Raw genomic sequence first — 22,488 nt, forward strand, 5'->3', positions numbered from 1 at the left:
ATAAAAAGTGCAGACTTGAGCAAAGAGTGACACAGATGAGAGTCTGTACAGGGCAATAATGTTGTTCGGGACATTTAAGGCTTACAATGTTAACACCTGCTTCCTTATCGGACCTGATCAGCTTTGTGGTTTTGTGGAGACGGTTCCTGTACCTTTAATAGACGAGTTTGTCATGCTGGGTTTTTTTCAATAAGTTTTCTAGTTTCTGTCCCAATTCTTATCATGTTACATTAATGTAAGTTTCTTGTTATGTCCTCCACATTAACCTTCTTAATTTCTCCTTGTCCTGCCACCTCCCTGTCCTCCCACTTCCCTGTCCTGCCTCCTCCCACCTCCCTGTGCTGCCTCCTCTCTCCTCCCTGTCCTCTGTCCTCCCACCTCTCTGTCCTCCCACCTCTCTGTCCTCCCACCTCCCTGTCCTCCCACCTCCCTGTCCTGCCTCCTCTCTCCTCCCTGTCCTCTGTCCTCCCACCTCTCTGTCCTCCCACCTCTCTGTCCTCCCACCTCCCTGTCCTGCCTCCTCTCTACTCCCTGTCCTCTGTCCTCCCACCTCCTCTGTCCTGCCTCCTCTCTTCCTCCCCTGTCCTCTGTCCTCCCACCTCCCTGTCCTCCCACCTCCCTGTCCTGCCTCCTCTCTCCTCCCTGTCCTCTGTCCTCCCACCTCCCTGTCCTCCCACCTCCCTGTCCTGCCTCCTCTCTCCTCCCTGTCCTCTGTCCTCCCACCTCTCTGTCCTCCCACCTCCCTGTCCTGATTCCTCCCTGTTCTCTCCCCTCCCTGTCCTCCCTACTAGATTGTGGCTTCCTAGTAATGCCGCACCTTAAATTTCACACAGTATTTTCAAACCACGGCGTGAGCGGTGTATCTCGAGCTCTTTGAGAGTGACTTCACACGGGCATGGACGAGCACCGTCATCTTTCAGTGGTTTGGTAAGAAGACTACCGACCCAGCCAGAGACAAAGACATTATAAGCATCTAAGCTCTTGTATGCCTTCATTTGTGCGTTGGTTGCCCACGACGTTTGTAGCACAAGGTAGTTCACAATATCCGGATATTCAATCGGCGGTAATGAATCTAAATCCTCAATATAATCCGACGGCTTTAGCGTGTACGGGTCACGGCCGCACATTTGGACTTTTCCTCTGAATCTTGTCTTTGCAGAGGATCCAGAGAGTCAACATACTTTGAAGAAGTCGGAGCTGTTGTGTTCGCTTTAGACGCCATTGTTGATTTGTATATCATCCAACATGGCGTCGCACGCATATGTCACACAGTTTTGTCACGTGTTTGCACACTATCTATTAAACCCCCAGAAAGACCGCCAAACACATTTATTACAGTTTTGTCGCATTTCATAAGCGAGTTCGCTGTCAACAGTTCAGGCGTGTCTCCTCAGGGCGGCCATGAAGCACCGTGTTCGCCGCTCGGAGCTGCTGCTACTGGGTTCCAGTTCGCCGGTTCTTCCTCACACCAACAGTTGTCCAGTCTGAACTTGGGTGTCCCTGTCCTTTTGTTACTCCTCCCGAATACTTTACACATCTCTACAATGCCGGAAGTTACTGATGTAGACGACCAAGGTAAGCCTTTTGTTTGCTAATCTAACGGCTGTGTGGCTGCTAAGCTAGCTGTTATGCTCGGCTGCTGTCTTGTGGTTGTTGTTGGCTGCTGGTTTTAACTTTTTTGTGTGATTTGACATTGATGAATGAATTTGATAAACATCTTTTTCTTTATGTTTTGAAGGCTGATAATTTGGTGAAATATGAATACTCATGGCTGAATTGAATAAAGTTTTACCTTTCAAAGTGGGTCTTACAAGGAATGTGCCATGATAGAAAAAATACAATATACTTGTACATGAAAACTACTATAACAAATATGGACCAACTAACTGCATTTATATTTGTAGAAATTGTTCCATTGTATATTTGTGCAATAATTCAATTGCAACCCTCTGGTTTAGTCGGGCGTTAATACTGCACATTTCTACTTTTCTTGCATTCTAACACACTTAATCATAGAGCTCATTTGTTGTTTTATATATTGTAGTATACATATATTATTTTTACACATTTCGTATTTCTTCCATATTATATGTTGTAGTATAATGCACACATGCTTGCATACATATTTCTATTTTTCTTATAATTTATGTATGTTTCTAAAATTGGGCGCAACTGTGACTTTACCCAATTCCACCAGAGATCAATCAAATATCTTCAGATTTTTCTGTTGTTGAAATAGTTTGAGAGTTGACTCGACTTGAACTTTGTTTTCCTATATCGGAGGCTGTAGCTTGAGTTTCTTTTAAATTGTTTATTCCCACTACAGCTACAACGATTAGTCACTAAACGATTATTATATTTTCATTTTGAAATTGATTTTTTCGTCAAAGTCATTTTCCATAATAACATTTATTTTTAAATGCTGTTTTCAGCTTCTCAAATATGATCATCATATTGAAGTGACTATTTTTGGGTTTTGGACTGACAAACTGACAAACTTTGAGAAACTGCCATGGACTCTTTTCTGACATTTTATAAACTTAGAAAATGATTGACAGAGTAATCGATAATGAAAATATTTAGTTGCCCTAATTTCCACACACCATCACACTTATGAACAGTCTGCACTGCAATACTAAATAATCTGATTATGTATATTAACATTATAGTGTAACACATACTGTACAATACATGCTCATACAGTATTTAACACATCTTCAGCGATGCCTACACTCTTGGGCTACCTGACTACCACAGCCCTCTATGTACTGTGCATAGTAAATAGCTACAGGTTGAAGTTTGCTTATTTGTTTAGTAGTTTTCTTCAGCTTTGTCTGTATTGTATTATGTCAATGTTTTCTCTGTGCATACTGAGAGCTAGGACTCGAGATCTTAAACATGAAAACAGAACAAAGAGAGCAGGGTTTTCAGTGAGGGGGGGACATTAAACCACATCACTGTGTACTGGCAGCGCAGAAATACACAGCCGAGTCTGATAGATTCACACTGTGAATAATCAGAGCTCCTGTTACCATGTCTTGTCTTGTTATTGCAAACCGATCTTCAAACTGCTTCTCATAGTTGGGTTGACTGCCAGTGTAGCTGTATCCAATTAAATTCACCAGACCGCTTTCTTTTTGCTGGTACCAGAGCATTACAACAAGGTTGTTATCGTTATGACTGCATTTAATGTCTACCCTGGCTTTGTCATCGACTATTCTTGGATGAGTCGGCTGAAACGTCACACTCTTAGCTCCATCTGTGGGGAGAAAACAGATTTAAAAAGTAATTGATACAGAAGCCATGGTGATAAAAAACATTAAATCAATTGCTGTAAAAAAACGCAAGTAAAATTGTTATTCTTGCACTTAATTACATTAAGACTGCAACTAATGAACCTTTTCATTATAGATTTATTTATCTGCCGATTTCTCGATTTAATGTGAGAAATTTGTGAAAAATGTCCATCCCCGTTTCTCAAAGTCCAACACGAAGATATGCAGTTTAATACGATAAAAAGCAGAACATCTCTATATTTGAGCGCCTGAAAACATCAGTTTCTGCTATATTTGCATACAAGATTACTTTAGCGATTAGTCAATTATCTAAATAATTGGATATTATTTTTCTGACGATTTGACTAATTGTTGCAGCGCTACATTACATGGAAGCAAGATGAGGAGAAATCCGATCACAGTTGGCGACATCCTCCAGGCTCGCTCTGCTGCAGGAGAAACTTCCTTCAGTGAGAGTTGTATAAAGAGAGGCAATGCCTCATGTGAAAGATGAGGGTTTCAGTGTGGGGGTGGCATTAAACCACATCACTGTGTACGGGCAGCGCAGAAATAAACAGCCGACTGTGAAGAGTTTGCTTTGCGTATAATCAGAGATCCTCTCACTGCGTCTTCTCTTGTCAGCTTGAATTGTTGTTCAAACTGACCCTCATAGTTTGGGGCGCTGGTGTCATATCCAGACCCAATGAGTGTCATAGGCAGACTGTCCTGGACCGTTCTGTGCTCATACCAGAGCATTATTGAGAGGGAAGTATCGTCATGACTGCAGTTAATCTGGACCTCAGTGCTGTCCTTCACGATCTGGGGAGGAGATTGTTGAAATATAACTGCGCTCACCTGACCTGTGGAGAAAGCAGATTTAAGATGAAACTCATTGAAGCAACATACAAAGAGACAGTATTTATATTCTAAACATGATACACATAGTTTCATTTGTTATTAAAGATGAAATTTAAAATCTTACATGAGAACCAGATGAAGAGAGAACCAAATGTGTGCACGGGTGAAAACATCTTCAGGCTCTAATGTGAGGAAGATGAGGCTCGGGGTGAAGAGGGAAGGTCTGTTAGTTCATCACTTTATTCTCTTAAAGCTTCATGCCACGTGCTGTGCCTCCACCTATTGGTTGAATCTTCACGTGTGTCTCTGCTTTACATTACCACATGCATCTTTGGACTATATCTCTGTTCATATTCTTTTATTCCTTGTTATACTTCATACTGTGAACCTTTGCACATTCCTTGGACCATTTTGCACATTTCTGCAGAAATGAACACTTAAACCTGCACCTCCTTTCAGTTTAATTCAGATATATTTATATTTGTCTTGAGGGGGCGCATACTTTATGGAGCAGATGAGCTTTGATGCAGGTGCATGTTTGTTCCTGTGGGCCACCAGCTTTTTGTAAAGGAGCCAGAGGAGTTGAAGCACTGTGCTGACTGGCTGCACAGAAGTACTGTGCACTGTCTGCTGACACGATGTTGGAGATCTCAAGCTGAGCTCGGCTCTTCGAGTGGCCGGTGAGGTTGAAACGTGCCTCAAACGTCTTCTCAAGGTTTGGCTTTTCAAAATAAAGCCATCCGATCAGCTCCATGTCCCTCCGCTGACCTCTCGCTGCTGACTGGTGCCGGTACCAAAACATGTAGTTGTAGTTGTCATCTCCATGGTAACAGTCGAGACGGGCTTTCTCTTGTTCGGGTTTTATCAGAAGATTTGCAGGTGATTGTTGGATCATAAGCGACAATGACACAATGTCTGGAGGATGAAAAGGAAATCTCAGGGTTCCTGTGGATCCTTATATCTAAACTGTGCAACACGGATTATACTTTATATATTATAATTATTCAAATCACTTTACATTTCAAGCAAGAATCTTGTTTTCAGCATTACTATTATTACACTTCTGTATATATTGTAATATGCATTTTGTTATATATTGTAGTACAATCTGCACATTTTTACTTGGACTCATTTTGTTTATATAAATATTTTATTTTAAATTTGTGACGATCTAATTCCCCCCTGGGATAAATAAAGTATTTCAGATTTTAAGTCTTAACAGGCATTGAGTTAATTAATCTTAAAATGAGACCTTAACTGGTTTTGAGATCTCTTAAATTAATCTTTCAAAAGTCTTTAAAAAGGACGTGTGAAGCAGGATTCTATGAATATTTCTTTGCATTGTAAAATCTACCAAACGCCTCGTGCATTAAAGTCCCGCAGATCTGTAAAGAAGTAAAATTGGCATAAAGTCATAAATGTAACTTTCCTTCAGCTGTAGGAACCAACTGAAAGTAATCAGAAAGGTTTGTTAGTCATGAGAAATGACATCTTATAATTCTTACCTGAGAGCAAAGACAAAGAAAAACACAGAATGAGAAACATTTTAAACCTTTTTTAAATCCTCATAATGTTCTCTGTGGTGATCTTAGCTGTGACTTAAACAGACACGCAAAGTTATGAATGAAAATCCATCTGTGTGAATTCTTTTATTGGACTTTTGTAACGAAGGAGGAGCTTAAAACCGTCATGTCGGCGTGTTTCCACTGCTCTCTGCTGTTCAGAGTTTTGATTCTCAGGAAGATAAAATGTTACTCTGACGTGAAATAACTACCGTAATTTTCGGACTATAAGCCGCACCTGACTATAAGCCGCAGACGCTAAATTGACTAATTTGTACATATATAAGCCGCACTGGGCTATAAGCCGCAGACGCTAAATTGACTGATGTGTATGTAGCCGGTCTGTAGCTGACACCACGATCGACTCTGCGTTGTGTTGTGTAGAACCAGGAAATAACGATGGAGAACTTCTGCCTGTTCAATCAGCATTTATTGTCTCTGACCGTTGGTGTTTTCCTTAATTTGTCCATAAATTACCGTTGAAACAGAAGAAACACATGGAAGTCATCATCATACGGTAACTCCACAGTCGGGGTTTTTGGACATGCACCCCTCTCTTCAGCGTATCCTTCTTTCCGTCTCCCGAAAAAGTGGCGCGAACCCCCAGAAAGTGCCGGTTTCAGGAGTATCAACATAAAAGCATATTTAACAAAATAAGACTCCTCGAAAAATTTTTTCCATAATGAGGGTGTCTCACACACTGCCTCGCTCTCGTAATGTCCGTCTGTCTCTCGTACCACTCGCTACTTTTGCGCGCTCTTTCCCTGCATCCGGTGGACTGTAACCTGTAAAATCCATAGATTTAGGAATTCCCCTAGTGGCCGTTAGCTGTAAAAATCCATAGATAAGCCGCACCGTTATATAAGCCGCAGGGTCGCAAAATGGGGAAAAAGTTGCGGCTTATAGTCCGGAAATTACGGTATTCTTGTGACTTATGAGGAGTTATTGTATTTATTACAAGAAACTCAACACAATCTGATGTTAAAGCTACACAATCACTCATGCAAACCAAAAATCCTTTTTAATATCTGAAATGAAACGATCTCGTCATATTTGTTTGTCTCCCGGCGTCTCACACCAGACGCTAGCGCAACAATTAATCCGGATTAAATCATCAAAGTTAATATGAACAGCTGGTACAATAAACAAAGAGATCGTATACACTGTTTACTGTGGGTGTAAAGGAATTCTCTAACCTCTTCTTTTTCTTTTCAGTTTAGTTTACGTACCTTCAAAGTGCTTGAATTTGACTGGATTTTTATAACCCCCTTACTCAAACATCTAAACATGTTTGTAGCCCCTTTCTGTATGAATATATTACAATCCTGTAATGTTTGGATACTGCGTCACATGACTTCAGTGGTTTGTGTTGGTGTTATCTGCTGCATCATTATGGAGGTTTTTGTATGAGAGAGGCACTTTCTTTATTACTGTGTAATACTAGCTGCTCCAAAGTATTCTGCACTGTCTTCAGGGTGCGTCAGGTTCAGGATGTGAAGATGAGCCGTTGTCTCTCCATCTCCACTCACTTTAAAGCGGCTTTCAAATGATGGCTCAACTTTAGGACTTTTATAAGTTATGTAGGCGATCAGCTTTAAGGAAGTGTCTCCTGCCGAGCGCTGGTACCAGAGAACAGTGTCATAGCTCGTGATGTTATGTGTGAGGCTCAGCTTGGCTTCAACATTTGGATTCATTAACAGTTCAGTTGGTGTCTGAAACACTTGTTTGTCTTTACTTAGAGAAACTCCTGTAAAGAGACCAAAACACAATGTTAAGTAGTCCTGTGATGTTGTGCACTTGGAATAAACTACTGTGAGAACATCGGCAAGAAATAAGCAATTAATGATTTGTGGACGTAAATATTCCACCTCAGTTCCTCAACCTATAAAGGTTTTTGAGGGTTAATTCCAAATGAAATTAAAAAATGTCTTCATGAATGTGCAATACCTTTAATCCAGAAGACGGTGATGATGGAAACAATAAAACGAGATGGCATCATGTTGAATGTGAAGAACCAGCTAGAGTCTCTCAGCTTTGTGGATCAGGAGGAGGGACAGGAAGTGATGTAAATCAGAGAATAAGTTGACACTGAGAAACTCTTTCTTTCAGTCGGTTTGTCTTTTAGGAACAAAAATCTGCCTTTTCTGTTTTCTCTCACTGAACAAAGGGAGGAGGATGAACCTGTGAATCTTGATCTATGCTCAACACATCAGCGAGCGGCGAGTGCCTACACGGCTAAAGTGACGTCACGCTCAGACGCGTCCCTCATAGTGGCCAAACTGTGAAATGACAACTTCTGTGTGTTTGTTGTAATAACTTTATACGTGTTTATCAAGTTAAATTAATCTTCATTTAACATGGAATTCAGCAGCTTTTAGATAACATTTTACCGTTTGAAGTTTCCCCGCCTGAAACAACTTTACTTTTAAAAATGGAAACACGGTTGTGTTAAGGCCCTGTCACACATTCCCGTATGGTGGAAACGTATACGAAAAACAGCCCACAATTTGTCAGAGTCCAAATACGTCCAACTTTTGATCGGATTGGATCCGGAACGTGCACAGAGTCGTATGTCTAACAGATTACATACATAATATTTCCCATACATGCACAAAACGTATTCAACTAATACATAACGTAATGATTCTACCACACATGTCCGTATGGCGGAAACGAATGCAGGCGCATACAAAATACACGGCATTACGCTGGTGTGCGTCGATGTAAATTAGGGGCATGTTGGACATAAGTAGTATTCGTGAGGAGCACGGCGTTTTACGCGAGGGTACTGTGTTGAACGCTGAAGCTGTAAACATATTTTGAGCATGTTCAAAATATTCTGACGTACGTAACGTGTGGGTCATAGTGTCATGCATACGGAAAGTTACGTAAGACATGACGTGATGACGTCAGAGGTACGGCAGATTATTTATATATATATATATATATATATATATATATATATATATATATATATATATATATATATATATATATATATATATATATATATATATATATATATATATATATATATATATATATATATATATATATATATATATATATATATATATATATATAGTGAACCGATTTATTGATAACGCGTGGATAACCCATTCGTGACAACAGAGTGACCTATTAAACGTGCTGTACAGCTAGCATTTCTGGAGCGTATTGAGGTTGGAGTATAAATAGGGTCCCCGTGAGTAGCTCATCCTCACTTCTTCACAGCACGTCTTGCTGAATACGAAATTTCCGACGAGTTCCGCATCAAGTGGAACTTCCCCCACACCTTAGGGGCACTTGATGGGAAGCACATTGCGTGCCGGTGTCCTCCAAACAGTGGGTCCATGTACTACAACTACAAAGGATTCTACTCCATTGTTCTGAAGGCGTCATATGGTGAATGCGAAGAGGTGTGCGATGCATACGAGGTGGATGGATGTGCCGAACCGCAACGCACATCTGGCACGACGGGTCCTCCCAGGCTGGGGCACTGGGCTCATCGGTGTCGCTGTCTGCCTACATCACCTCGGACAGGATGCGGTTCATGGCCAGTTTCACCGTTTTCTACCTCTGCTTGGACATGGTCACCAGGCTGTCACGCGGTACGCTGCGTGAGTGGCTGCTGGTGCTCCTGTCTGACCTGCAGGTCTCTGAGGGCTGCACCAGAGTCAGCGACACGCTTTTAGAGGGATGATAGAAGGGCCTCTTCGACATCCTGCACCCGCTTGCTCATGGGCCCGCCAAGCCGCAGTTCTGCGCACACAGCTTCAGCAGAGTCTAGGTCACCGGGATGTCCATCGATGGCAGCTTTGATCTGCAAAGACACAATAATACAAAGAATAAGCGATATGACGGAAGATTATATAGTCATTAAAAGAATGAGGTCACAGATATGTCATTCTTAGGGCAGTACTTACACTTTTGCAGGGCTCACGTCTGTGTCGGACAACAGAAGTCAGGAAGACGAACTTGTCCTTGATCCACCGCTCCCTCTCTGTCAGCTCAGCTGCCCCATCCCCACTCTTTTTCTTATGGAGACGGGTGTTCGTATGCCTCAGGGATTTGAACCAGACTAAAAGATAAAAATCTGATGGGAATACAAATGATTGATATTATTGTAATGCAGTGGTGTGCCGTGGGACTGTGAACTAGGCCTATAGCATTTAACTATACACAAGGTTATGAATGATTTGTAATGTACTTCAGTGTTGTCCCTAGGTTTACTGCTGGGGGGGTGTTCAAGCATTCAATACTATTAGTTAGGTTCAAATAATAGTGCACAACACAAGTAATACCATGATTGCTTCTTTTTCGGTCTTCGATCAGTTCATCACTTCCTCCCGATTCGCTTGCATTTAAATGCGACTCCTCCATCGCTCTGTGTGTACCTGGCCTGTACCACTACGCCTGCCGTCTGCCCCCCTTCCTTCTTTCACATAATGGTATGATCCTAGTCTGTCCCCGCATGTGGCCGACCGCATGGTGTGCCCATCAAAATAAAGTCCCCTGCCCCTGCATGGACTGTCTCATAACAACAGTACTTTTTTATTATTGTACACTCTTCGTTCGGAGGGGGGGGGCACAGGTTGGTCCAGGCTCTGTGTTACAGGGGCACAGGCCCCTGTTGGCCCCTATCCAGAACCGGATTCTTTACATTCTCTCCTCTACCTTCCTCCGGTGTGTGTGTGTGTGTGTGTGTGTGTGTGTGTGTGTGTGTGTGTGTGTGTGTGTGTGTGTGTGTGTGTGTGTGTGTGTGTGTGTGTGTGTGTGTGTGTGTGTGTGTGTGTGTGTGTGTGTGTGTGTGTGTGTGTGTGTGTGTGTGTGTGTGTGTGTGTGTGTGTGTGTGTGTGTGTGTGTGTGTGTGTGTGTGTGTGTGTGTGTGTGTGTGTGTGTGTGTGTGGTTCTGCCCTTTGCGATGCAGCGCAGAGTGAATGTAAATACGCAAAGCAGACACCGAAACGTGCACATATATTAATTAGTTAAATAACACAAGCATTTAGTGTATGTAATGACATAAGCACCTGTTCAATGTGACAAGTGAGTTGTGAATATAAAACAGAATAACAGTCTTGAACTTCAGGGGGGGCACAGGGAAACACTGTACATTCGGTACTTTGTCCTACACACTTATTTCACAGTAACAATAGGCCTTATATGCTTCGGCCTACATATAACGGCAACAATCATTAAAGAAAGACACCTGTTAAAGCGACCCCCGTTTTAGCCATTTGTGCATGGTGGGAAGTATTAGAGTGCCACATCAAAGGCTGTCCGCTAGTGTGAAGGAGAATAGCTAGCAAGGCTAAATAAATGTGTAATAGAGGGTAATATCGGATATAAACACAGGTGTGCCTTGAGATCCCGGCTTGGTCTTTGGTGTGCCTTGGCACAGAAAGTTTGAAGACCACTGGTCTAATGACATGTGTATATGTTCATGATAAAACACCCGGTATCAATTCGTTGGCTGTTGGGGTCACGTATAGCGATTTACGACTGCCGTACCTCGAACGTCTTTGATATGCTCGACACATGTTTACGGCTTCAGCGTTCAACACAGTACTCCAGCGTCAAAACGCCGTGTTCTTCACGAATACTACTTATGTCCAGCATACCCCTAATTTATATCGACACACACCAGCGTAATGCCGATATTTCGTATGCGCTGGCATTCGTTTCCGCCATACGGACATGTGTTTAGCTAATGATGAGCTGATTGCCAGATCAAACCAAAATACAACCACAAAGCAGGTGTGTCTGTGAGCAGTTTATTCCATGTCTTATTATAAACCACTCATGAGAAAAGATGGTACAGAGTTTTTGTAAAGTTCAGAGGGGATCTTTGTCAGCGTGCTTCTCTAGCTGCACAGTAGTAGACTGCACTGTGCTCTTGTTTTACAAGTTCCACTATAAGAGAGCCATTCTTTGCTGTATTTCCTCCTAAATCTCCGGACATATTAAAATCCTCTTTATATGTCTCTTCCATTTGGACAACATCAAAGTTCAAATGTCCAATGAGTTTCATAGCTGTGTCTCCAGGTGACTGCTGGTACCAGAGCATCACCCTGTAGTCAGTTTTATCATGGCTGCAGGAAATCTGCACTTTGTCTCCAGGTTTTGTGACGAGATCAGAGGCAGACTGACGGACATCAAGACCCAGACAAACACCTGCTGTAGGTAGAGAAAAGACACATTATTTACATCGTGATAAATCAAAATAAAACATTTCCACATTCAAATGAATTAATACTTGTTCACGTTATTACCTGGCAGGCAGCAGAACACTAGAAGGTAGATCATTTTGTCTTTGTCAATATAGAAGTTTTTAAGTCTTTAGATGACATTAGTTTTGTGATGAGAATCAACTAATGTCTCGACTGAACTGACTGAGGTTTAAAGAGGGAAGTGATGATGTCACTACACTAGTTGGCAGCAACAGTAAAAGCATATTACTGGGAGGAGTTTCCCTCCTAAATAAAGAAACATGTTTAATACGTCTGACGTGTGGCGCTGTATTAACACACCAGGGACCCCGTTTCTATCAGAGTCAACCAACAACTCCTGAATGACGTATTTTATGGATATTTCATATTATATCCACGCGTAACAATAACGGTGCAGAACAACTGATGAACTAAACAATTAACCCAAATAGTGAACACAATAACTGTTTGTGTCAAATTAGTGATTGGAAAAATCATACATACTTAATAGGCTTCTTTTTCCCCCCACATATTCAGTTGGGTGGGGGTCCTGACCCTCAGGTTGGGAACTAGTGGCCTAAACAACAATGTGCCAGATAAAAATAGACTTTGACTGAATATCTGCCGCCATGTTTATTATGTTTACTTAGACGGCCTCTGGAGGATTTCTGAAAGACAGTATTTCACAGACGTTGATACTGTGAACATGCGTCTTGTTGGATTTAGATGAAGTGGTGATGAGAGCGTCTGTGCGACTCCTGCTGGAATGGAACTTTTTAGTTAAATTAAACTGAAGAATAAGAGTCACTTAAGTTAATCCCTTTTGTTCTTAGCTACGATAAGATGCAACTTTATTCATCCTGAAGGAAACTCTTGTGCAGGATACTGCTCAAAACAATAACAGCATAAGGATAAAATGAATAAACATAACACCAGTGCCCAGTAAAATAACAATCAAAATAAGATGCATTTAGTAAATAATAAGTAAACAAAGTAAAAAAGAAAAAGTCATATTGGACATAATATTGAAAGGTTAGTTCAATTCTTGAGTCAGATGTTACTCAAACATGTCAACATAAATAAAACTCCCGTGTCTAGTAGTAGATGTATAATGTAGAGTAAAAATAAGTAAGTTAGAACAGTACAGATATATTTCACGTGATATTGAAAGTCATATTGCCAATGTTGTTATAATAAAATAAATATTGAAAGAAAAGTAATGTTGCACATGAAGAAATGATCCACTGTTGATTGCATCCACCACAGACGCAGGTGTCTGGAGCGTTTACAACCACTAATGATGAAGAGTTGAGTTTCTGTGAAGTTCAGACGGGATCTTTGTCACCGTGCTTTGCTGGCTGCACAGTAGTAAACAGCGGCCTGCTTAAATCCAATGACTTGGATGGTTAGAGAGCCGTTCTTTACCGTGTTCACACTCAAATCTCCGGACATATTAAAATCCTCTTTATATGTCTCTTCCATTTGGACAATATTATAGTTCAAATGTCCAATGAGTTTCATAGCTGTGTCTCCAGGTGACTGCTGGTACCAGAGCATCACCCTGTAGTCAGTTTTATCATGGCTGCAGGAAATCTGCACTTTGTCTCCAGGTTTTGTGACGAGATCAGAGGCAGACTGACGGACATCAAGACCCAGACAAACACCTGGATGAAGAGAGAAAACGTATTTACATTGTGATGGAATCCAAATGAAGCCATTGCCTCATTCATACGAGCTAATTGTATTTAAGTTCTCACCTAACAGGCAACAAAAAAAGAGAAAACTGATCATGTTTACTTCCTCAAGCAGTTAGTGTCCAAACTGTGACCCAGAGTTCAAGAGGTTTAAGCTTCTGACATGAGATCAAGCTGTCTGAGTGACTGACACCCAGCTGATGCTTCTACTGAGGTTTAACAGCATCACTGTAAACTCTCTGGATGGGAGGGGTCCGTTCAGGTCCGCTGTCGTCCGCTGTGTGATGAAGTGACAAATGATGGCATGAAAGCAGAGCAAAGTGTGTGTATAAGAATATAGAGTTTTTATATTTAAAGTAGTTTATATAGACTGATTGCAATAATGTAAACACACAAAGGCAAACCTGAGACGAGGAACATTTATTCATGCGAAACCTGCACAAATAAAAAGCTTTTACTCATTTCTTTTAGTATTTCTCATTCCTCTGGGACTTCTAGTGAGACAAAACAATATAAATGCTTCCTGTTGCATAAATAAAATTGGTCGGCTTACGCGAGCTGCCTTTTTTTATTTCTCACAAAGTTTTTAAACTCAAAAATAAATAAATAAATAAACAAAATCTCTGTAAATCACTCGAACGCTTGACACAACTTTGACTTAAATACATTTTTGGAAGTTGTGAATCAACTGAGAATCTTTGAAGACAAGAAACCCCCCCCTTAAGTTGTTTCAGAGTTTTTGTATGAGGCCGAGGGGGTGTGCAGTCAGTGTGCAACGCTGGCTGCACAGTAATACACGGCGCTGTGCTCGGGGGCCTTCAGGTCGTCTACAAACAGAGAGACATTCTTTGCCGTCGCTCCGCTCAGATCTCCAGTGATATTAAAATGTTCTTTGAAATTGTCCTCATATTGTTTGTTGTTGTAGTTCACGTGTCCGATGCGTTTCAGAACTCGCTCTCCAGGGGATCTTTGGTACCACTGCATGAGCGTGTAGTCGGTCTTTTCATGGCTGCAGACCAGCTGGACTTTCTCTCCGGGTCTTCGGAGAAGTTCTGGAGGAGTTTGGTAAACTTCAACACCCAGACAAACTCCTGGAAAGAGAGAAAGATGATGATGATGCAGAAACTATAAACTATAAAGGGAATATTCCTGATTAGGGCTGCAACTGATCATTTATTTTCATTATGGGTTCATCTGCAGATTATTTTCTAAATGAATTATCAAAATAGTTAGTGATAATTTTGCAGTTGATTATTACTCTAAGCTGATGAAGTGATTACCAATGAGCCAAGATAAAAAGAATAAAGCTGACATGTTGTCCTCGTGGCTGCGTTTACTGTGGACTGTACATCCTCCCCCAGCCACATCACATCCCATCGTGCTGATGAGTGGAGCTGCAGAGTATTTCCTGAGCTCCAGCTCCACCTACTGGAACTATAAAAGTCAACATTTGAATCGACCCAATTAATCGTCCACCAGTTTTTGTTCAGCGGCTCATACTTCTCACATCACTGTGTTTGCTGACGGCACAAAAATACACGGCGCTGTCCTGAAGCTGCAAGTCTTTCACAATAAGAGCCCCGCTCTCTGTGCTTTCTTTGATGGCTGAATATTTGTTTTGATGGCCCCCCCCCCACATAGTCTGGCTGTCCACCCACAACTGTGTAGACAATGAGGGTGATGCTCTCCCCTGGACGCTGTCTGTACCAGTACATCTGGTTATGAGAAACATCTTTGTTGTGGCTGCAGTTCATCTCTGCAGATTTGGAAACAGACCTCCAGCTGATTTCAGGGTATTGGGTCACATCCTGGCAGCGACCTGTGTGGAGAAGTTTTTAAAATGATTTACAGGGTGTCAAATTTAAATGTTTCAACTACTAAGTCAATATATTTCCTGTTCTGGATTTCTTTTCAATGCTAACAGTAGTTTGCTTTATGAATCGCATGCAGACAAAACGGTATTAGAGCTGCAACTAACGATTATTTTCATTATTAATTTAATCTGAAGATTATTTTATAGATTCATTGTTTGGTTTATAAAATAGTGAAAAATGTCCAAGATCATCAGACCAAAACCTGAAGATGTTCACTTTAATAAAACGTAGAAAAGCAGGAAGTCTCCATATTTAAAACAGCTTTTTCTGAACTTTCTGTGTGAAAAATGACACAAACGTTTAAAGGATTTGTCTTTAGTTTGTTATTATTTGTCTGTCGGTTGACTGAAGGATTAGTCGTTGCAGCTCAAACAGTGAAAAAGATTCAAATATTTGACTTAAATCTAGTGTTACTCTGTTCTATAGTCCATCCTGTTTCCATGTCAGGAAACACACTAACAATAAAACCTGCACCCATCTCTTCCTCTCTCAGAAATATTAGTTCTTATCTTTGTACCTTGAAGCCACAGAGACGAGAATACAAATGTGACGAGAGCTCGAGTCGTCATAGAGATGCTGTTAACATGAGAAGCAGCCGCAGCAGACATGAGGAGTGTCTGAGGCGGCTTTTTATAACGGGAGGTTACGTTTCTCCACAGAGGACCTCCCACTAAACTCTCCAGTCCTATCAGAACAACCACATTGGGTAGAATGTCTTATTCCAGATGCACAGAGCCGTCAGCTGTAATGCAGAGATGAGATGAGGTGTGCAGAGGTTTCTGTACGGAGGAGCAGTGATCTGTAGCACTGTGTAAACTAGCAGCACAGAAGTACACTGCACTGCTGTTCAGGCCTTCAACTGTTAATGTGCACTTCTGATTTGTGTCTGCACTCCCTTCTAACTGCACAGCCAGTCCAGGCTCTGGCTTTCCAAAGGTTGTCAACATGTATCCCAGGAACTGCAGATTATTACTCTTCGTTTGTTTGTACCAGAGGATGCTGTTGTAGTTGTCAATACTGTGCGAACAGCTGATTGTGGCTGTTTTTCCAGGTTTGTCCAAGAACATGTCAGCTGGAGTCTGGTGGACTTTGTCACTGAGAGAGGAACCTGTGGAGAGAAGTTCATACAAATCATACAAAATACAACAATGATCATAAACACGGTTATCTAAATGGAAGATAATGCAGAAACACATCTTAAAATGTCTTTAAAGAGTTGTGATATTACCTGAAACCAGAACACAGTTGAGAGCAAAGCAAAGGAATACGATGAGCATTTTGTGTTTTCTGAATGTTTGGTGATATTGAAGAAAATCTGTTTGTCGGGACAATGAATGAAGCCGTTGTTCCAACACCCTCTTTGAGTAAACCTTCCCCAGTCTTCAGGTGGGAGGTGTCATTGTGCACAATTCATGTTAGAGAACTACCCCCCGAGGACGATCATTTGTATTTAAATGACTCCTGTGTGGTTCCTTGAACTCTTGAAGAAAACTTTATTTTCCTCTCCTGCCACGTCGGTGAACGAAGAATTAAAAAATGTAGAAAAGTCTTAAACTGAAGTAAACGAAGCAACAACAAAACTATATCAAAACATTCATTTACTAACTCTCACACAACTCCTGCAGAATAATAAAGTCACACACACACACACACACACACACAGCTCCCGAGTGTGTGTGAGAGTGAGAATGTTTATCAGGAGTTGATGTGCACCTTGTCTGGTAGCCTCTGACTGTATGAATGTGTGTGTGAATACTGACATGTTGTAAAGCGCTTTATAAATGCAGAGCAGTCGCTGTCAGTGTGTCGTCACGTCACAGACATGAAGAGCTACAGCTGGGAGTGTCTCTGTGTTGTACGATGTTCTGTGATTATACTCGAGGTCCCCCTACAGTACAGCAGATAAATACACTCACTAACCACCAACAGTGCACTGTCTGGGGTTTTTGTTCAGCTCTCACATGTGTCTGTATCACTGTGTTCACTCACAGCACAGAAATACAAGCCGTTATCTTCCGGCTGCACATCCTTCACTGTGAATGTCCCGCTCTCAGCGTCAGGCTTGGTGGCTGAAAACTTCTCCTTTTTGAAATCTCCAAAGTCATGATCTTTGTTGCTAGTTGTTGTGTACACGATTAGTTTCATTGTTTCTCCTGGCAGCTGTCTGTACCAGTACATCTGGTTATGAGAAACATCTTTGTTGTGGCTGCAGTTCATCTCTGCAGATTTGGAAACAGACCTCCAGCTGATTTCAGGGTATTGGGTCACATCCTGGCAGCGACCTGTGTGGAGAAGTTTTTAAAATGATTTACAGGGTGTCAAATTTAAATGTTTCAACTACTAAGTCAATATATTTCCTGTTCTGGATTTCTTTTCAATGCTAACAGTAGTTTGCTTTATGAATCGCATGCAGACAAAACGGTATTAGAGCTGCAACTAACGATTATTTTCATTATTAATTTAATCTGAAGATTATTTTATAGATTCATTGTTTGGTTTATAAAATAGTGAAAAATGTCCAAGATCATCAGACCAAAACCTGAAGATGTTCACTTTAATAAAACGTAGAAAAGCAGGAAGTCTCCATATTTAAAACAGCTTTTTCTGAACTTTCTGTGTGAAAAATGACACAAACGTTTAAAGGGTTTGTCTTTAGTTTGTTATTATTTGTCTGTCGGTTGACTGAAGGATTAGTCGTTGCAGCTCAAACAGTGAAAAAGATTCAAATATTTGACTTAAATCTAGTGTTACTCTGTTCTATAGTCCATCCTGTTTCCATGTCAGGAAACACACTAACAATAAAACCTGCACCCATCTCTTCCTCTCTCAGAAATATTAGTTCTTATCTTTGTACCTTGAAGCCACAGAGACGAGAATACAAATGTGACGAGAGCTCGAGTCGTCATAGAGATGCTGTTAACATGAGAAGCAGCCGCAGCAGACATGAGGAGTGTCTGAGGCGGCTTTTTATAACGGGAGGTTACGTTTCTCCACAGAGGACCTCCCACTAAACTCTCCAGTCCTATCAGAACAACCACATTGGGTAGAATGTCTTATTCCAGATGCACAGAGCCGTCAGCTGTAATGCAGAGATGAGATGAGGTGTGCAGAGGTTTCTGTACGGAGGAGCAGTGATCTGTAGCACTGTGTAAACTAGCAGCACAGAAGTACACTGCACTGCTGTTCAGGCCTTCAACTGTTAATGTGCACTTCTGATTTGTGTCTGCACTCCCTTCTAACTGCACAGCCAGTCCAGGCTCTGGCTTTCCAAAGGTTGTCAACATGTATCCCAGGAACTGCAGATTATTACTCTTCGTTTGTTTGTACCAGAGGATGCTGTTGTAGTTGTCAATACTGTGCGAACAGCTGATTGTGGCTGTTTTTCCAGGTTTGTCCAAGAACATGTCAGCTGGAGTCTGGTGGACTTTGTCACTGAGAGAGGAACCTGTGGAGAGAAGTTCATACAAATCATACAAAATACAACAATGATCATAAACACGGTTATCTAAATGGAAGATAATGCAGAAACACATCTTAAAATGTCTTTAAAGAGTTGTGATATTACCTGAAACCAGAACACAGTTGAGAGCAAAGCAAAGGAATACGATGAGCATTTTGTGTTTTCTGAATGTTTGGTGATATTGAAGAAAATCTGTTTGTCGGGACAATGAATGAAGCCGTTGTTCCAACACCCTCTTTGAGTAAACCTTCCCCAGTCTTCAGGTGGGAGGTGTCATTGTGCACAATTCATGTTAGAGAACTACCCCCCGAGGACGATCATTTGTATTTAAATGACTCCTGTGTGGTTCCTTGAACTCTTGAAGAAAACTTTATTTTCCTCTCCTGCCTCGTCGGTGAACGAAGAATTAAAAAATGTAGAAAAGTCTTAAACTGAAGTAAACGAAGCAACAACAAAACTATATCAAAACATTCATTTACTAACTCTCACACAACTCCTGCAGAATAATAAAGTCACACACACACACACACACACACACACACACAGCTCCCGAGTGTGTGTGAGAGTGAGAATGTTTATCAGGAGTTGATGTGCACCTTGTCTGGTAGCCTCTGACTGTATGAATGTGTGTGTGAATACTGACATGTTGTAAAGCGCTTTATAAATGCAGAGCAGTCGCTGTCAGTGTGTCGTCACGTCACAGACATGAAGAGCTACAGCTGGGAGTGTCTCTGTGTTGTACGATGTTCTGTGATTATACTCGAGGTCCCCCTACAGTACAGCAGATAAATACACTCACTAACCACCAACAGTGCACTGTCTGGGGTTTTTGTTCAGCTCTCACATGTGTCTGTATCACTGTGTTCACTCACAGCACAGAAATACAAGCCGTTATCTTCCGGCTGCACATCCTTCACTGTGAATGTCCCGCTCTCAGCGTCAGGCTTGGTGGCTGAAAACTTCTCCTTTTTGAAATCTCCAAAGTCATGATCTTTGTTGCTAGTTGTTGTGTACACGATTAGTTTCATTGTTTCTCCTGGCAGCTGTCTGTACCAGTACATCTGGTAGTAGGTAGCACCCTTGGTGTGGCTGCAGTTCATTGTTGCATCTTTACCCTGGTTTTGCCAAAGTGTGTCCATCTGTGTGACATGGCTTCCATCAGTTAGACCTGTGTGTTAACAATAAAGGTTACCTCGGCTAATCTTTAGGATTTGTATGGTATTCTTTGACTTGACTTCCAAATGGTCGTGTAATTTACCTGAAGTCCACAGCAGAAACAGTGATAATCTGAGCAGGTGTGTCCTGATGATGATCTCCATGTTGTTGGACACAAACTGAGTGTCATAGAGAGACTGAAGAGCTGCAGGTGGGAGTGTCACTGTTGGATCACGTGAGCTGCTCATTAAAGGTGGAGTATAAGTGGCACTGCAGGCCTACGTCAGTAAATCCCTCCCCTGTAGATTACCTTCACTTTAGATCAGTAACTTTATAAAGTTCTGTAAACGTGACGATCCTCGTTGTTCTGCAGTACGGCAGGTACCATACGAATAAATTTGTTTAAAGGATGTTTTTACAGCAAATATAAAATAAATGTTAGAGAGGGAATATGACTGGTTTAACTTCCTAACCAGCTGTAAATCTAAATATCTCAAATATATTTAGATGTAACATATCAGCCTGGCATGTTCATTTAATCTGCAGATATCAGCTCCAAACCATGTAGAGAAAATGCTAAAACAATCTTTATTTCATACAACACCACGAGGAGTGTGGTGTCAAAGCAGTCGATACAATCTTCACAGCTGCAGGTGTTCAGCACGTTGTCTCTCTGCAGACTGATAAAGGAGTTTTTGTATTGACGTGAGGGGAATCTGCAGCACTGTGCCAACTGGCTGCACAGAAATACACACCACTGTCATTTAAGGAAAGGTCAGAAACAGTGAGGCGTGAATGTTTACGGGCATCTCCGTCAAAGCTGATCTTCCCTTTCACGTCGTCCTCTATGTTTATGTAATTCACATTCAGATATCCCAGAAGCTTCAGAGCTTTATGTTCGTCTTGTTTGTACCAGAGAATAACATCAGCATTTGTTACGTTGTGTGAACAGTGGATCTCACTGGCGACAGATTCACCAGTTTTCTTGGTGATGAAAGGAGGCGTTTGGAGGACACTGTTGGTGTTCGAGGCCCCTGTGGAGAGAAACACAAAAGTTAAATACTGAAATGATCAGCTGTGCAGTGTCTCACTCCTTTTGGAGTGTTCTGGTGTTTCTCACCATTATTTCCCGACAGATGAAGGAAACAAAGTATAAAGAGCGTAAATATCATGTTAAAGAAGTTTAGATGTGACGCCGTCTGCTTCCCCTTCCAGACGAGAGACTTCACTGTTACCGTTTAATGAGCCGGGAGGTGTCAGAGAGGAGGGAGGGGTTTCAACCTGCAAACTTCTATTCAAATCACAGGAACTAACAAAAGTCTTTTATTCTCCAATAACTTATTTCTCACTGGATTGGGTTGAAATTTGTTCTGAAAATATAAGAAGTCATTTGCAACATGTATCCGAGTAGTTGTGGCCGAATGTTTTACAATCATCTCATTATAGAAATGTTTTTACCTACGAGTTCTCACTGTTCAGTAATGATAGATATTTATTGAATCTGGAATTAATTTGTTCCTGCATAAAAGTGAGTGCCACAGATGTGGCTAAATATAGCTTCATTTCTTATAGCTCTACTTCTTTTTATAATGAGTGAAATATAATGCATTGTACTGTAGCGTGAGGGATTAATGACCCCTCCAGTAGATGGCATTGTTTTCATACTTTTGCAGAGACAGAATTCAGACGGTTTGAAATCTTTGTGTCACTTACATGTGACTGTGTTCTGCCCCCTGCTGTTTTAAAACACAAACGTGTCCTCTGATCTCTTGGCTCCTGCGAGTCGCAGCAGATATTGGATGAAATATTTGTTCACACAGCTGCGGCTGGTTTTCACAGACATGTTACGGGGTACACTGTGCAGAGATGTGTGAGATTTCACACACCAATAATCACCTGGAAAGCCTGGTGTACTACTGCTTTATAATTCAGTTTAATGTTATCAATATGAAATACACTTCTGCAGGGGGGGCCACCAAATGATTGTTTAATGTTTAAAACGTTGTTTCTTTTTTTAAAGTTAACATGTGTCTGAAAACACACATTACAGTCACATGACTCCAACATGTTGTTAGCACTATGACGTAAGCTAACCTGCTAAATGACTGTAGCTTAGTATTGTAGGCACCTCAGTGTTACACACGTGTATCAGGGGTCCTGCTCCGTCTCTACTTACTCTACTGTAAGAGAACTGAATGAAGAGTCACTGAAGAGCTTGACCCACATGACTTAACTGTGTTTATTTACACAAATTACCCAAAGAAGCATTTCTGGAACATTCTCTGAATCTTCAGTTAGGAAACAAATGAACATCAGAATTTCATGAAAGTCTTTTTTAGTCCAGCTTTCAAATTCAATCCTCGGTGTCGCCGACTTTCCTCCTGTTTGTAAGAATCCTCTT

The 22,488-nt window shown here is 41.3% G+C and overlaps 1 protein-coding gene and 2 gene segments (V, D, J or C); all 3 read right to left on the reverse strand.

The window, feature by feature from the left end:
• Positions 1-2,954: 2,954 nt before the first annotated feature.
• On the reverse strand, positions 2,955-4,485 carry LOC115027680 (T cell receptor beta variable 2-like). The segment is given in 3 exon segments: positions 2,955-3,259; positions 3,941-4,135; positions 4,258-4,485. Coding segments are annotated over 3 exon segments (549 nt in total).
• A 9,616-nt stretch (positions 4,486-14,101) lies between these two features.
• On the reverse strand, positions 14,102-15,030 carry LOC115027083 (Ig kappa chain V-V region MOPC 173B-like). The segment is given in 2 exon segments: positions 14,102-14,689; positions 14,879-15,030. Coding segments are annotated over 2 exon segments (423 nt in total).
• Positions 15,031-17,407: 2,377 nt separating this feature from the next.
• On the reverse strand, positions 17,408-21,930 carry LOC115027681 (uncharacterized). The gene is made up of 5 exons (XM_029461160.1): positions 21,906-21,930; positions 20,891-21,121; positions 20,191-20,310; positions 19,986-20,100; positions 17,408-17,642 (listed from the first exon to the last, which is right to left on the reverse strand). The coding sequence occupies exons 1-5, from the start codon at positions 21,928-21,930 to the stop codon at positions 17,423-17,425; spliced, it is 711 nt and encodes a 236-aa protein (XP_029317020.1). The 3' UTR covers positions 17,408-17,422.
• Positions 21,931-22,488: the final 558 nt, after the last annotated feature.

The sequence above is a fragment of the Cottoperca gobio genome, chromosome 22 (assembly GCF_900634415.1).
Source record: "Cottoperca gobio chromosome 22, fCotGob3.1, whole genome shotgun sequence".
NCBI classification, from domain to species: Eukaryota; Metazoa; Chordata; class Actinopteri; order Perciformes; family Bovichtidae; genus Cottoperca; species Cottoperca gobio.

Coding starts and splice junctions, on each gene's coding strand:
- LOC115027681 (XM_029461160.1), bottom strand. CDS start 21,930: ATGTCTGTGAAAACCAGCCGCAGCT. Junction 21,122..21,905: donor TGTGAAAACCAGCCGCAGCT/GTGTGAACAAAT, acceptor TTCTCTCCACAG/GGGCCTCGAACACCAACAGT. Junction 17,643..19,985: donor ACCTACTACCAGATGTACTG/GTACAGACAGCT, acceptor CCAGATGTACTG/GTACAGACAGCTGCCAGGAG.